We start from the raw sequence: 14,597 nt of genomic DNA on the forward strand, positions 1-14,597 counted from the left end.
TTTCCTTTTCATAATCACTTTTAATTTATGGTAAAATATACATAATATAAATTTTTTATTTTAACTGTTTTTAAGTTTACAGTAGAGTGGCATTAAGTACATTCATATTGTCGTGCAACCATCACCACTATCCATCTCCAGGACGTTTTTATCTTTCCAAACTGAAACTTTATACTCATTAAACAATAACTTCCCATTCTGCCCTGTTCCCTGGCAACCACCATTCTGCTTTCTGTCTCTATGAATTTGACTGCTCTGGGTACCTCAAAAAAGTGGAATCATATAGTATTTGTCCTTTTGTGACTTGCTTCTTTCATAGTGTCTTCGAGGTGCCGTCCATGCTGTAGTGTGTTTCAGAATTTCATTCCTTTTCAAGGCTGGGTAATATTCCATTGTGTATGTATACCACATATGTTTACCCACTCATCCATAGCTGGACACTAGAGTTGCTTTAACCTTTTGGCTATTGAAAATAATGCTGCTATAAACATGAGTGTGCCAATATCTGTATAAGCCCCTGCTTTCTATTCTTCTGGGTATATACTCAGAAATGGAATTGCTGGATCATATGATAATTCTGTGTTTAATTTTTTAAGGAATCGTCATACTGTTTTCTACAGCAACTATATCATTTTACATAACTACCAGCGACAAACAAAGGTCCCAATTTCTCCACATCCTCACCAACACCTTTTTTACTTTCTTGATGGTGTTATTTGAAGGAAAATTTTTCAAATTTTTTTTTTTTTTTTTTTGGCTGTGTTGGGTCTTCGTTTCTGTGCGAGGGCTTTCTCTAGTTGTGGCGAGCGGGGGCCACTCTTCATCGCGGTGCGTGGGCCTCTCACTATCGCGGCCTCTCTTGTTGCGGAGCACAGGCTCCAGACGCGCAGGCTCAGTAGTTGTGGCTCACGGGCCTAGTTGCTCCGCGGCACGTGGGATCTTCCCAGACCAGGGCTCGAACCCGTGTCCCCTGCATTGGCAGGCAGATTCTCAACCACTGCGCCACCAGGGAAGCCCAAATTTTCAAAATTTTGATGAAGTCCAACTTATCTGTTTTTTCCTTTTTGCTTGTGCTTTTGGTGTCATATTTAAGAAACCATTGCCTAATCCAGTCACAGAGATTTACTTATGTATTTTCTTTTAAGACTTTTATAGTTTTAGCTCCTACATTTACGTTTCTGATCCATTTCAAGTTAATTATTGTATGTGGTGTGAGGTAAGCTCCAAATTCATTCTTTTGCATGTGGAGATACAGTTGTCTTAGCGCCATTTGTTGAAAAGACTATTCTTTCCCCATTCAGTTTTCTTGGCTACCTTGTCAAAATCAATCAATCGTAAAGGTAAGGGTTTATTTCTGGACTCTCACTCTATTCCATTGATCTCTATGTGTAGTAAAGCAATATTTTAATCCAAGCTTATGTTCTCCAAATCACACATGTCTTTTCTTCTGCCATGTTAGAGGGTTCAGTCAGAGTGCCTCCTTTATTACCCCAGAAGGAAGTGTTTTTTCAGAAGAATGCCACAGACTTGATGATCCATGAACACATCTGAGAGGCACCCCTGCTGGGGACATGGAGGTCCAAGGTCTTCACCACTCAGCCTAGAGCCTGAATGGCTTGCAGGCCTCTGCCACTGCTGCATTCCTTCTCTGTGGTCCCTTCTTTCCCTCTGCTGAATAGGAAGTGGCCTTGTTGGAAGGGTGGAGGAGGATTTGGGGTGGAAAGATATACTGCTTCCCTACATGCATGCCCAGCCCAAAGCCCAAGACTGAGGGGGTAAGCAGGGTACTTTCTTGGTGTCAAGAAGTATGAAGGGTCTGAGATTTGGTTTTACCCTAATTACAAGCTAATAAATTAGCTTGTTGCTCTTTCATAGATACTGGCAGACGTCACGAGACCCCTGGGTCAGAGACAAGAGACTTTATTACTCGCAGCATAGCAAGCAGCACAAGCATCAGCATATTTGTGTCGGTTTCCCAAAGGCCCATGAGGGCAACCTGATGGGCCCATGTAGATGCCCTGCATGTAGTGAGTTTGGGTCACAGCTGAGAGACACTGGACCAAGGGCCCGGCACTTGCTGGCCTTAAACATTGTAGCACACAAGCCAGTCCTCTCCGCACTGGGAACGAGCAGTCACACCGTGGTCCCAGTGTGTCCCCTTGCCTACTTAGCTGTCTGTGTGACCAGCTACAGAAACGCTCTGTGTCGGAGGGTGGATCAACCTTGCAGTCTGGCACTCTCAGCCAGAATGCGCAGGTGTGCTCAGGGGTCACACAGGAAAAGCCACGCCTAGAACCCGGGCCTCCAGGCTCTGGTGAGTGCTTTTTCCACCACCTTCGTCCGCCCTTAGGGGTTTCCAAAGGGCACATGGCATGCTTGCAGATCAGCCTTACCAGGAGGCATTAAGGTAGGTAGGATGGGGGAAGCACGAATCCACTACTTCACTTTTCTGGGGTCTGTCAACTTCTTTTGTAGTCTAGGTTGCTTGGGAGATGAAGGGCACATGGGGGCCAAGGCCAAGTATATCAGATTTGGTAGACCCAATCATTTAATTACCAAAACCGCAGTGGGTCTTGAGTGGACATACAGTTTGTCTAGCTGAAGGAAATACAGGGAGGATTTGGTGAGGGAAATGGCAGATCCATGGGCATCCTGCTGAAGAAAAGCTCACTTAATTCACACGACTGGGGCCCCGCTGTCCGCTTACACGCTGCTCTGCCCCCTTCTCACATGCCCATCCCTTTCCTCCAGACCCCAGGTTCTCTCCAAGCCCTCAGACCCACAGCTCCCTACTTCTTCCCTGAAGCCTTCTGACCCTCCCTGGAAACGTTCTGGGCACCTCAATGTCTCCTTCACTCCCACTTCCTGCCCCTCCCTGATTGTAACTCCAAGCGGCCCAGCATTCACACAGCGGGTACATGTGCTTTTTTCTCTGCTTCCCCATTGGGGTGAAGGTAGCATCTTTCCTTTCGTCCTACCTCTCTTACCTGTGAGCTCCCCAGGTGGACCCTCTTCTGGCCAGCTGCAGAATCTGTGCTGTGGTTGGCTTGGAAGCGGGGGTGCAATGGTGTGAGGCTGGAGGCTCGCCCACAGGGAGGGGGTCAGGAAAGCCCCTGTGGTTCTGTTGGCGAGAGACAAAGGTGGGGAGGGCGTCCACCGAGCTCCTCTGTGGCGGTGTGCGGAGTCCACTGAATTCTGTTCCATGTCTGTCCTCCCTCTACCCCGCGACAGCTCTTCCCGGCCCCGCTGCAGAGGCTCTCCAGGAAGATCGTGCGGTCCAAGATGAACAGCACCCTGGTGGGCGTGTTCACCATCACCCTGGTGTTCCTGTCGGCTTTTGTCAACATGGTGGGTGGCTCCACCTCCCCAGCACTTCCTCAGCCCATTGGGTGAAACCCAGTGGAGCCCTGTACCTCACAAGCATGGGCCAGGAGGAGACTTTCCCCCAGGCCCTGGCGTTCTCCCCCCTGGAGGTTCTTATTTGGGTCTCACCTTGGGTCTGGGATCAGATTTAGCTCCTAAAGCCTCTTACACAGCCTTATGTCCTCACTCTCGAGGCTGGAGGAGCCAGAGAGACTCAGGGAAGTATGCCCCAAGGGAGGTTTACAAGCCCTGCACTGGGTAGCTGGGCAAATCTTGCCCGTTCCTCGGCCTCTTCCAGGCTCCTCTCCTGTCGCGGCCAGTGTCAGGCTGCACCTGAGGCGAGGCGGGATGGGCACCTGCTGCCTGTGGAGATAAGCTACCCTGGCCTGGTCCCCACAGGCTGACCCTCTCCTCCCCCACCAGTTCACGTGCAACTCCAAGGACCTGATTGGCTGCCTGGCGGACGAACACAACATCAATGCCAGCCAGATCAGCGCGTGCCACGTGGTGGAGTCAGCCGGCAACTACAGCCTGGGTGATGAGCGGGGCTTCTGCGGCAGCCCCTGGCCCAACTGCAACTTCCCCGAGGTACTGGGCAGGGAGGGACTGGACACGGATGGGGACCTGCCACCCCAGCCCTTTCTACCCTTGGCTACTCTGATGGACAGTCAGGGGCCCTCTGCCATTACAGAGACCTCCTTCCCCCTCAGTCTCTCTCACTCTTTGTGCCGGACACCAGTGAACAAGGCCGACCTCCTCAGTATAGCAATAACGACAATAATAGCATAGCTATTGTTTATATGGTATTTACCATGTGCCAGACACTGTGCTAAGGGCTTTACATTTACTCATTTAATCCTCACAGCAACCCTATGACAAAGATACTATTTTATACAGATGACATTGAGGCACCGAGAGGTTAAGTAACTTGCCTAAGGTCACACAGCTAGTAAGGGCAGAGCCAGAGCTCCCACCCAGGTCACCTAGCTTCAGAATTCTTGCTCTTAACCTGAAGCCAGAGCTGTTTTTCAGCCTCAGCAGCATTCCTGATATGGCCTCAGGAGGACCTGTCTGACCCCTCTGCCGTGGGTCAGAGAGCAGAGCGGAGCAAAGGGAACCCAATCCCAAACCAGTACTACCACCAAGTTCACCCATTCAAAGTATAATTCAGTAGCTTTTAGTATATTCACAAACTTGTGCAGCCATCATCATAATCTAATCTTAGAACATTTTCGTCACCCCAAAAAGAAATCACGTACCTACAGGCTATTGGGTTTGAAAAATGGCGAGAACCTTTCGAGAGCAGTGAGCAGCAGGGCCAGGCTTCCAGCCCAGGGTATTTGCTCCAAGCTTTGGGTGATTCCCACAACCCGGCTCCCTGACGGGGCTCACGTGAAACCTGTAAGATGGTGGCAGCTTTTGCCCTTTTCTGGGGAGAAAGCCCGTGCTTTCATCCAATTCCCAAAGGGCCCATGACTCATAACAAGGGTTCAGAACCGCAGTGAGGGCCCCGTGGGCTGTCACAGTGCTGGCCTCCCTCCCCCGCCCCAGGGAATGGACCTGATCCTACTCCCCTGTACACATGGGCAAGGGAAACTCAGTGAGGGGTAGGGCTCACCCTCACCAGTGCTCACCTAGACCAGTTGTCCCTGGGCCCCCGCCAAGCCCTCCCTCTGCCCAGGCAGCCATGCTCCAGCACCCGCCCTCTGCTCCCCACCTCTCTTCCCTCTCACATCTGGCCGACAGCCCACAGGAGCTGCTGCCTGAGGGCTGTTTGCTGAGAAGCAGAGGCTGGTTTTGGTCTTGGCACATGCCCCTTGGTGGTTGCTCCGTGGGAGAATGGGGGAACAAAGCAGTGGTGTCAGGGCCTGTTCTGGCTCCTCGTTTGTGGCAGATGGTTGGCTGGTCACCGACTTCAGCTCTCACCAGCCCGATCAATTTCAGGCCCTCAGATCCCAGGCCCTACCAGCTACAGACCCCTCGGGCTGACCCCATCCCACAAGTGTTGTTCTTTTTCAGCAACTCCTCACAGACCCTGAGGTGGACCTCAGTATTATGCCTTGGCCTCCTGGATGTCTGGGCCCAGGGTCTGAATAGGAATCCAGGCTGGCACTTGGGTTCCCCTCCCCATCCCGCAAGGACAGGACTATTATCCTTAGGGCTGATATATCGGGTTGTGCCTTCCCTACTCCTTCCTCTGCCCCTTTCCTGCTGGTTACTTGAGGCTGGTCCCTCCCCCTCCCAACCACCAGGGGCCTCTGCAGTCCCTCTCTGGGTTCCTGAAGGCCTAGGCAGAAGGGACTGCCCCACTGCCAGCCACCAAATTTGGCCCCTAGCCCAAGACGGAGGCAGCGAACAGTGAGTCGCTCTGCCTGATGCAGAAATAACAATGCTAAAGCTAAAAGAGAAAAATAATAGTTGCTGACCTGACTAGGACTAGTGTCAGGGGACAACAGAGCAGAAGTCGACCTCTGAGATCACCCGGTTTGGCCCCTTGGTTGTCTGAGAAAGAAACTGAGGTTCAGAGACCAGGATTTCCCCAAAGTACGGGGAAGAGCACAGTCCCTCATCTGAAGCCTTTTGGGTCAGATGTGTCTTGGACTTGGGAATTTTTCAGGTTTTAAAAGGTTACCTCACACCCCAGTGCAGTATGGGCAGCACCTGATAATGAAACACAGAAATATTTCTGCAGCAAAATGTATGAATAGTCACAGGAAGCAGGACAAAGGTGATAATTTGCATCACATCAGTAGGTCGGTTTGGCCACCAAATAAGGTCAGTTCAGATGTTGCCACCACATGTTATGTTGCAGATCAGGGGCTGAGGCCTGCGGTCCCACAGTAATGGAGGGCACCATGCACTGTGCCAGGGGCTTCCTATTGTGTAATCATCACAGTAAGCCCACGAGATAGAAGGTTTTGCATATGGGGAAACTGAGGCTTAGGTTGAATAAATGGCTTAAGTCACACAAACAATCCATAATGAATCAGGGCTGAAACTCAAGTCTGCCTGAGCCTGGAGCCCTGCTCTAACCATTGGGCGACACTGCTGGTAGTGGCCCTCCTCAGCCTGGAGCCCCACCTCCTGGTTCCTACCCAGGGCCACTCACACCACAGTACAAGTTTGCATCAGCAGAAGCATCCCCAAACCCCCGGTTTCACCTGAGGACAGCTCAAGACTGGAGGGATGCAGGGGGGGGGCGGGGGCGGGGGCGGGGCCGGGGGAGGGCGGGGCCCGGGGCGCTGAAGCCGCTACCCTCTCTCCACAGTACTTCACCTACAGCGTGCTGCTCAGTCTGCTGGCCTGCTCCGTGTTCCTGCAGATCAGCTGCATCGGGAAGCTGGTGCTCATGCTGGCCATCGAGCTCATCTACGTGCTTGTCGTTGAGGTGCCCGGTGTCACGCTCTTTGACAATGCCGACCTACTGGTCACAGCCAACGCCATGTAGGTGGCACCCGCCTCGCGCTCTGCACGGGGTCTGGGGCATTGCAGAGAGGCAGGAAGAGCGGGAGGCTGGGTTCCTGGGCTGCAGGGGGCTTGCCAGGGGAGTGTTCTGTTGCTCCCAGCTCTGACCACCGGGGCAAAGCAACACAGTGTCTTGTTTCTTTCCCTCCATCCCTCCCCCAGTGGTGAGGGTGGCCTCAGAGCTACTAGGTCCCCTGTCCCTCTGCCTCCAGCCTCCTACTCAGTCCTGACCTCAGGCTTCAGTGAATTGTTCCTCTGTCCAGGGCAGCCTTTGATGACCTATTTTCACCTAACTGCCCTTGCGCCTCAGGCCCAGAGGGGTCAAGGTCCAACAGAGCTGGAAAGCAAGGTGTGTGCAAGCAAAGGAACAACCTTTGCTGTTCGTAGGCACTTGTCCTGCCTCGAACCAGACAGTTGGACATACATTATCCCTTTCATCCTCATAGCAACTCAGCAAAGTAGGCAGGGCCACCCTGGACGGTTGGGTAGTTTGTGCACTGCTCAAAGGCTCCTGGCTGTGATGGTGAGCAGTTTAATCCTACAGCCCAGAGGTGGCAAGTATGGGGGTTGTGCCCCAGGCTATCTAGCTGGCAGTCAGCCTGGTCATATAGTGACAGATGTCAGATTTCCAGGGGAGGTAGCTCCGTGAGGGGAAAGAGCTCTGATCTTGGGTCAAATTGAGTTTGAATCTCAGCCTCAGACACACATTTGGCTATTTTTCCTGAACCTCATTATTTTTTCCCAGTAAACTGGGAATAGTAATACCTACAGTAGTAAGATGTATGTAAAGTGCTTGATATGTAGTACCTTTCTCTTCCCATTACCATCCCCCCCCACACACACATACATCAGGAAGAGCAAAACACGTGAGTGACAGGTCTGTGTCCCCTGAGAAAATGCAGTGAACTGTACTTTCTCTGAGTTAGAGGAAGGAATCCATTCATCCATCTATCCATTCACTGAAAAATATTTATTGAGGGCCTACCCTGTTCCAGGCACTGAGCTTGGCAGTGAAGGTACAGTCATGGATAAAATAGGCAATAACTCCAGGGTCAGAAATGTTACCTTCTTGTGCAGAGTATCGCCTGAGAAAAGGAAGATGTTGTGAAGGATCTAAGTCAGATGCAAGGAAGAACCTCTCCACAGCTGTGCAGGGCTGTGGGCAGATGACAGGGAGACGCTGTAGCATCATGAGCGGTGCAGGCTGCAGTCCCTTGGGGACAGGAGAGGGAGGAGGTCGACCCTTCTCCCTGTGGATCAGGGCGGGAGCTGGGAACTTTGCCTCCTCTTTCTCTCCTGCCCCACCCCTCCCCAGAGCCCCTCCACTCTTCCTGCTGCAGCAGTCACAGAGAATGGAGGTCCTGTCTGGGTTGGGAGACCCTGGTGTGGCTCTAGGGCAGCACTGTCCACTAGATAAATCATGCAAGCCACAGATGTAATTTAAAATTTTCTAGTAGCTATATGAAAAAGGCAAAACAAGCAATTTAAATAATGTATTTATTTAACCAATATATTCAGAGTATTATTTTCATATATAGTCAGTTTAAAATGATTAATGGAATATTTGACATTTTTCCACACTAATTCTTTAAAACCTGGTATCTATTTTACACTTACAGGACATTTTAACCTGTACTAGCCACATTTTAAGCTCAATAGCCACATGTAGCTAGTGGCTACCATACTGGACAGTGCAGGTGTAGTGTTTCTCCTCCTCCGGGTGGCAGCGACTGGCTGGGGTGGGAGAGGGGACAGGCTTCAGCCCAGGTGGATGTGCTGGGGGGGCCCCAGGCTCCCAGGTAAGGGCTGGGTGATTTGTGGTCATGGTGACCAGATGCTAATTGGGGCTGGCCTTTCTGCAAGCCTCCCATCCTGAAAGTGACCTTGGATTGGGAAGAGGGGTGCTGTGGGGGGGGGGTGGCAAAGGAGCAGCAGTGGTGGGGGCAGAAGTAGGAGGCGTGGGGAAGCAGAGCTGGGTGTAGAGGGGCACAGCAGGGCTGGGGGGCAGCAGAGCAGGCATGGAGGCTGCTGATGCAGGGAGCAGCCCTGAACAGCCCTCCCCAACTCCTGTTCACAGAGACTTCAACAACAACGGGACCTCCCAGTGGTGAGTTGAAGCTGTTTCTCCGAGTTCCCTGATACAACCCCTGCCTGCCCTTGGCACCGAGCAGCCAGAGGCCACCAGCGGTACCCAGGTGGGAGGGGGCCTTGGTGGCAAGGTGGGTGATGAAGGAGGAGGCCCTCCCCTCCCTTGGTACCAAGGGGGCCTCACTGGGTAGGTGCCCTTCTTTCATGCTCTCTCTACCACCCCAAGATGATTTATAGACTCAGTGGCCAAGGTCATCAGGATCCACAGGTCATTCCACAGGCCTCAAGCTCTCCCCAGGGGCATGCACGAGATCCTGGGTGCAGGAGAACAGGTGCCCCTTCTGCCACCAGAGGAGAGGAGCAGAGGAGAGGCCTGCAGGGTGTGTAGGTTAGGCCCTGCCTCGGGGCTGCTCCTGGGCAGGGAGTCTACACAGCCTTCAAGGTTTGGGCTCTCTGCTGGGACAGGAGCAGGGTTAGGGACAGCTGTTTTTATTGGGAGGATTAATAATGTTAACAGAAATATAGTCAGACAATAATAGCTACCAGTTTTGGATTTTCTACTGTTTGTCAGACACTGTACAAGGAGTTTGCATACAGTGTCTGTAATTCTTGCCACAATCTTGAAATATGGGTGTTATCCCATTTTACAGATTAGGAAACTAAGGTTCAGAGAAGTTAAGAGGACTTGCCCAAGGTTGCCCAAAGATGGTCAGTATGGCCTGCCTGGCTCCCCTGTTACAACCCCTGTCTTGTCAACTGAGAAAGACCTGAGATGCACATGCTGCCTTTTACAAGGGCCTCGTTCATCCCCTGATGTAACCAGAAGGAAGCGCCCCAGTGATGGGGGAGAGGGAGCCATCAGGAGAAGAGTGCTGGCTGCTGAGCCGGGGCTGCCCACTGAGAAGGCTTCCTGGAGGAGGCACACCTCAGGCAGTTAGAGAAGGAGGGTGAGGATAGGGGGGCTGGAGCGGGAGGTAGAAACAAAGGCCTGAGGGGCCTCAGAGCCCGGCCTGAAGTGCCAGGACATCTCCCTCCCGCCTGCAGCCCTGAGCACGCGACCAAGGTGGCGCTGAAGGTGGTGACGCCCATCATCATCTCCGTCTTTGTGCTGGCCCTGTACCTGCACGCCCAGCAGGTGGAGTCTACCGCCCGCCTCGACTTCCTCTGGAAACTGCAGGTGGGTGGTCCCGGGCTTGGGGGTCGGGGGTGGGGGGGGTGGGGCGGGACCCCCAGGCCTCATGGCACTTTGTGAGTGAGCAGTTCATCCGCTGGGCTGGGCTGGGCCTGGGTTCTGCACTGACAAGGCGTCCTGCTCACCAGCTGACCGGTGCCCCGCGTCCCAGCGAGTCTGCTCCCTGCTCTCTGGGGCCAAGAGGCAAAACCCTGGAGCTCCAGACAAACCCACCCTTGACAGTACCTGGTACCGGGACTCTGATGGGCCTGGGAGAGAGGCTCTTCAGCCACAAAGACAGTGGGCATCCAGATGCCGGGACAGAGGGGAGGCATGGACAGGCCCAGTTTGTGGCAGAGGCAGCAAGGAGTCAGGAGGGCAGGGGGAAAACAGTGGCAGGAGGAGAGGAGAGAAGTAGGGGGAGTGCAGTCCTGGGGCCGCGGAGGCCTTAGTGCAGGAGTTGATGCCAGAGGCTTCTGAGCAGGGCTCGATGTGACCTAAACTGGGCTTGAAGACCCCTCCAGGGGAAGATGGCTGGAAGGGGCATCAAAGATCGTCGACAGGAAGTCCAGCCAGGTGGCTGTGCCCTGGCCTTGATGAGAGGTGGCTCAGGCAGGGGCAGAGGTGCTGGGTGCTGGGTGCCCCGGTGGGGCTGGAACCCAGCCAGCACTCTGCCCTCCAGGCTCTGTGCCCTGCGCCGTGATTGTGTCCACCTGCGGGAGGGGTGCTGCTGGGCCGTGCACAGAGTACTCCAGGTGCTACAGCAGCAGCCCCTATGGCCCCTTCCGACCTGCTGGACCACCTCAAAAGATGCAGGAGAGGGCACCCAAGGGCCCATGAGAAAGCCTGGTCTTGCCTTTTATATATATATATATATATATATATAAGTTTATTTTATTTATTTTTGGCTGTGTTGCGTCTCCGTTGCTGTGCACGGGCTTTCTCTATTTGCGGCGAGCGCGGGCCACTCTTCGTTATGGTGCGCGGGCTTCTCATTGTGGTGGCTTCTCTTGTTGCGGAGCACTGGCTCTGGGTATGTGGGCTTCAGTAGTTGCGGCACACGGGCTCAGTAGTTGTGGCTCGTGGGCTCTAGAGCGCAGGCTCAGTAGTTGTGGCGCACGGGCTTAGTTGCTCCGCGGCATGTGGGATCTTGCCGGACCAGGGCTCGAACCCATGTACCCTGCATTGGCAGGTGGATTCTTAACCACTGCGCCACCAGGGAAGCCCCAGGAGAAAGCCTGGTCTTAGATGGGAGTGAAGGTGGGGTACAGACCTGTTATTCTAGCCCAGCCGCCTGCAAGGCCTAGCTTAGCCCGGCTTTTTTTGCCTCCCCTGGCCTGGCCCCTGTGTGCAGACCACTTCTTCAGCTCATCTGCAACTCGCTTAGGCCTCCTCCATCCTCTGCTTCCTAGTAATGTTGAGATTAAAGTCTTCGGGCCGGGGCAGGAGGCCCTGGATTTTCACTGGCTGCTGAGTGAAGACGGGGGCATCTATTGGGTGTCTCTGGTGGGGATGCCCTGAGGCTGGGGGAGCATGTTTTCCATGCGGAATGCCCTGGGTTGGGAGGGGCCTCGGGGTTACCCAGTGTGAGGCTGCACCCTCTCTTCTCAGAGAGCAGCCTCCCAGCCTCCTCCCGACTTGCTCACGCCTCTCTTCTTGGGGAAGCTCCCAGGAGGTCCCCAGGTCTCTCCTGGGGGCTGACCAGGCTTTGTGGGGTCCAGGGCCAACGCCCCTCCACTCCTCTGTTCACACCCCCGCCTCCCCCAGGAGCCCCCAGGGAGCCCCTCCCAAGGTGGTTGCTGTTGGGTGACCCTGTTGTGTTACAAAGGCCCCGAGAAAGGGGCGGAGGCCAGGGAGGGTGAGCCTGCCACTCCGCATCTTTGTGACCAGCATCTCGGGGCCTTGTCCAGCTCCTGAGGGCACAGGGTCAAACCGAGGCCGCCTGCCTGCTGAGCAGAGTAGCCTGGAGCTTCCCCGGAGCCCCTACCTCTGGCTCCCCGGTGCCCAGGCAATAGCAGCTTTCTTGTAGCCCCGGAAGACCTGGAGGAGCCATGAGGCGGGGTGCCTGTCTCTCCCAGAGAGCTGAAACCTTCCAGCTTTCAGCCAGGGTGAACCTCCCTGAACCAAAACAGCCAGGGAAAAAGGGGTGTGTTGTGGACAAGACTTCCTCCAGTCCCCTTGGTTTGAGGCCCCAACATCTGCCCAAAGCACTCCCGTTGCCTCCTGCGTCCCCGGCTGCAGCCTGCCCCCATCCATCCCCCCACCGACCCCAGCTGTGCTGAGGGTTTGGGGAGGTTTGGAGACCCAGTCGATGTCAGGCACTTGTATTGTTAGTGTTTCTCTCCACATGTGGCTGCAGAAACAGGTCATTTCCACTCTTTATCTTTCCTTCCTGACTTCCTACCCCACACCCATGCACCCCCCCCCATTTTTATCTTCTTTTATGGAAGTTTTAAAAAATAACTTTAAACTTACAGAATAGTTAAAAGAACAGTATAAAGAACTCCACCAGTCCCTTCATCAGATTCCCCAGCCATTTGTCTACATTTGCTCCGTCACCCCCTCTCTCTCTTTTCTGAAACGATGCCCCATCAACCCCCTAAATTCTCCAGTGTCTACCTCCCAAAAGCAGGGACACTCTCTGCATTATCCCTGTGCGAACTCCCAGTCAGGAAATCAACACCGTCCACCCACAATGCCATCCCACCCACAGAGCTGTTCACGTTGTGTCAACTGTCCCAGTTATGGCCCTGGATCCCATCTGGTGTACCCTATGCATGTAGTTGTCATGTCTCCTGTCTTTCTTCTCCTCTCATGTTTGCCTATCTTAAAGAGGTCCTTATTCTGTGACTCTCAGTCTAGAGCCCTTGATGTTTCCCATGTCCAGACTCAGGCCATGCCTTCTTGGAGGAAAACCGTGGAGATGACACTGTGCACTTCTCAGAGCATCACCCTGGGGACTCCTCTACGTTGGTCTGTCCCACCCCTGGTGACATTTACCTTGATCACCCACTCAAGTGGGCGTCTGCCAGATTTCTCCACTGTCAGGTCCCCATCTTCCCCTTTGTACTCAATTAGCATTTTGTGGAAAGATACTCTGGTATTACGCCAATGTTCTGATCTTCAGCAAACCTCACCCACCAGCCTCTGCATCCGTTGCTGACTCCTGCCTGCCAGTGATGACCTATGTCTGTCATTCCTTCTGCATTTGTTAATCGGCATTCTCATGTAAGGCAGAGCTCTCCTCCTCCCCCTCGCATTTACTTGGTCATTCATTTATCTACATCAGCACAGACTCCCAGATTCCTATCGGATTCAGTGGGGTTTACTCTGCTCCTCTCATTATTTATTTCAATGCTTTAATTGTCCTGGCTCTGGTTGGTGTGTCTTCAGTTGGCTCCATCATTCTTTGAGCATCTTCTTACTTTCTGGCACAAGAAGATGTCTGGGGCTCATCACGTACTTTCCCCTCAAAGTGCCCCAATTCTTTTTAGTGGAGAGTGGTATTTAGAAACCCAGATCAGGGCACTCAGTGTGCTCACTGTTCTAGGTCCTCTCTGTGGACAAAGCCAGGAAATGTATGTAGGTATAGAGGAACATAGAAACAAATACACATACACGCATACATATAGATGGATACTACTCCAATATCTGTCTGTTGATATTTAAAACCGTGAGTTTACAGCAGCACCCCCATTGCCAGTGCAACACCTCAGGCTTCTTTCTAGGCTTCTCCCTTCCATGCATGCAAATATCATCTCTGGCAGTGAGAACCTCCCCTTCCATTCCTTTCATCTATTTACTCATTTGCTCGGCGGAACCGACCTCCCACCCACCCCAGCCCCCTTCTCTGCCCTACCATGCCGTCTCCCCCTCACTGCCCTGCTTCCTTGCACACTGGACATACCACACGTGGCACCCCTTCCTCTGATCACTTCCTTCTTCAGGCACTGAGGGCTCTGCACGAGGGCGGGAAGGAAGGGAAATTGGAAGGGAAGTGGCTGACCACGTCCCATTTTGAAAACAATTAAGAAGGCCATGTACACTGTGTGTGTGTCTGCGGGCGGGTGGTGAGCGTGTCTCTACCTGCTATAGGTGTGTCAGCCTCTCTCCACTCAAGCTCTCTGACAGGCTCATGATGCGTCCACCTCCCTCCATCTCCCCTTGTGCTCCAGGGCTTTGGGGAGGGATAAACAATAACCTGAACGCAGGTCCTTGGGATGGGTGAGTGATGGTCCAATCCGCACGCCCAGTCTTATGCAGCAGCCCATTTAGCTGTCGGGTCTGTGGTCATGATGGGTGGGTGCGGTGCTGACGGGGAGGTGGGGAGCCTGGGGTTCTTAGCTTCCCTGAAGCACCTGCACGAGGAACACACCCTAACCCGCAAGGCCCCCTCCACTCGGCCTCAGCTCTTGGGAGAGCCCATTCTTGTCCCCTCCCACAGCATTGAACTTACTAGGACCAGCAAGCGTCTGTGGACCCCGAAGCTATCCTGCCTGGGCAGAGCCCA

The 14,597-nt window shown here is 53.4% G+C and overlaps 1 protein-coding gene across 1 annotated transcript in view; it reads left to right on the forward strand.

Moving 5' to 3' along the window:
- ADCY5 (adenylate cyclase 5) overlaps nt 1–14,597 on the forward strand; it is a 158,767-nt gene that overhangs the window by 133,925 nt on the left and 10,245 nt on the right. The window contains exons 13-17 of the mRNA XM_060150460.1: nt 3,232–3,348; nt 3,787–3,951; nt 6,632–6,807; nt 8,906–8,935; nt 9,961–10,093. Coding sequence (XP_060006443.1) covers nt 3,232–3,348; nt 3,787–3,951; nt 6,632–6,807; nt 8,906–8,935; nt 9,961–10,093 — 621 coding nt within the window. The remainder of the gene's footprint in view (nt 1–3,231; nt 3,349–3,786; nt 3,952–6,631; nt 6,808–8,905; nt 8,936–9,960; nt 10,094–14,597) is intronic.

The sequence above is a fragment of the Lagenorhynchus albirostris genome, chromosome 5 (genome assembly GCF_949774975.1).
Source record: "Lagenorhynchus albirostris chromosome 5, mLagAlb1.1, whole genome shotgun sequence".
NCBI classification, from domain to species: Eukaryota; Metazoa; Chordata; class Mammalia; order Artiodactyla; family Delphinidae; genus Lagenorhynchus; species Lagenorhynchus albirostris.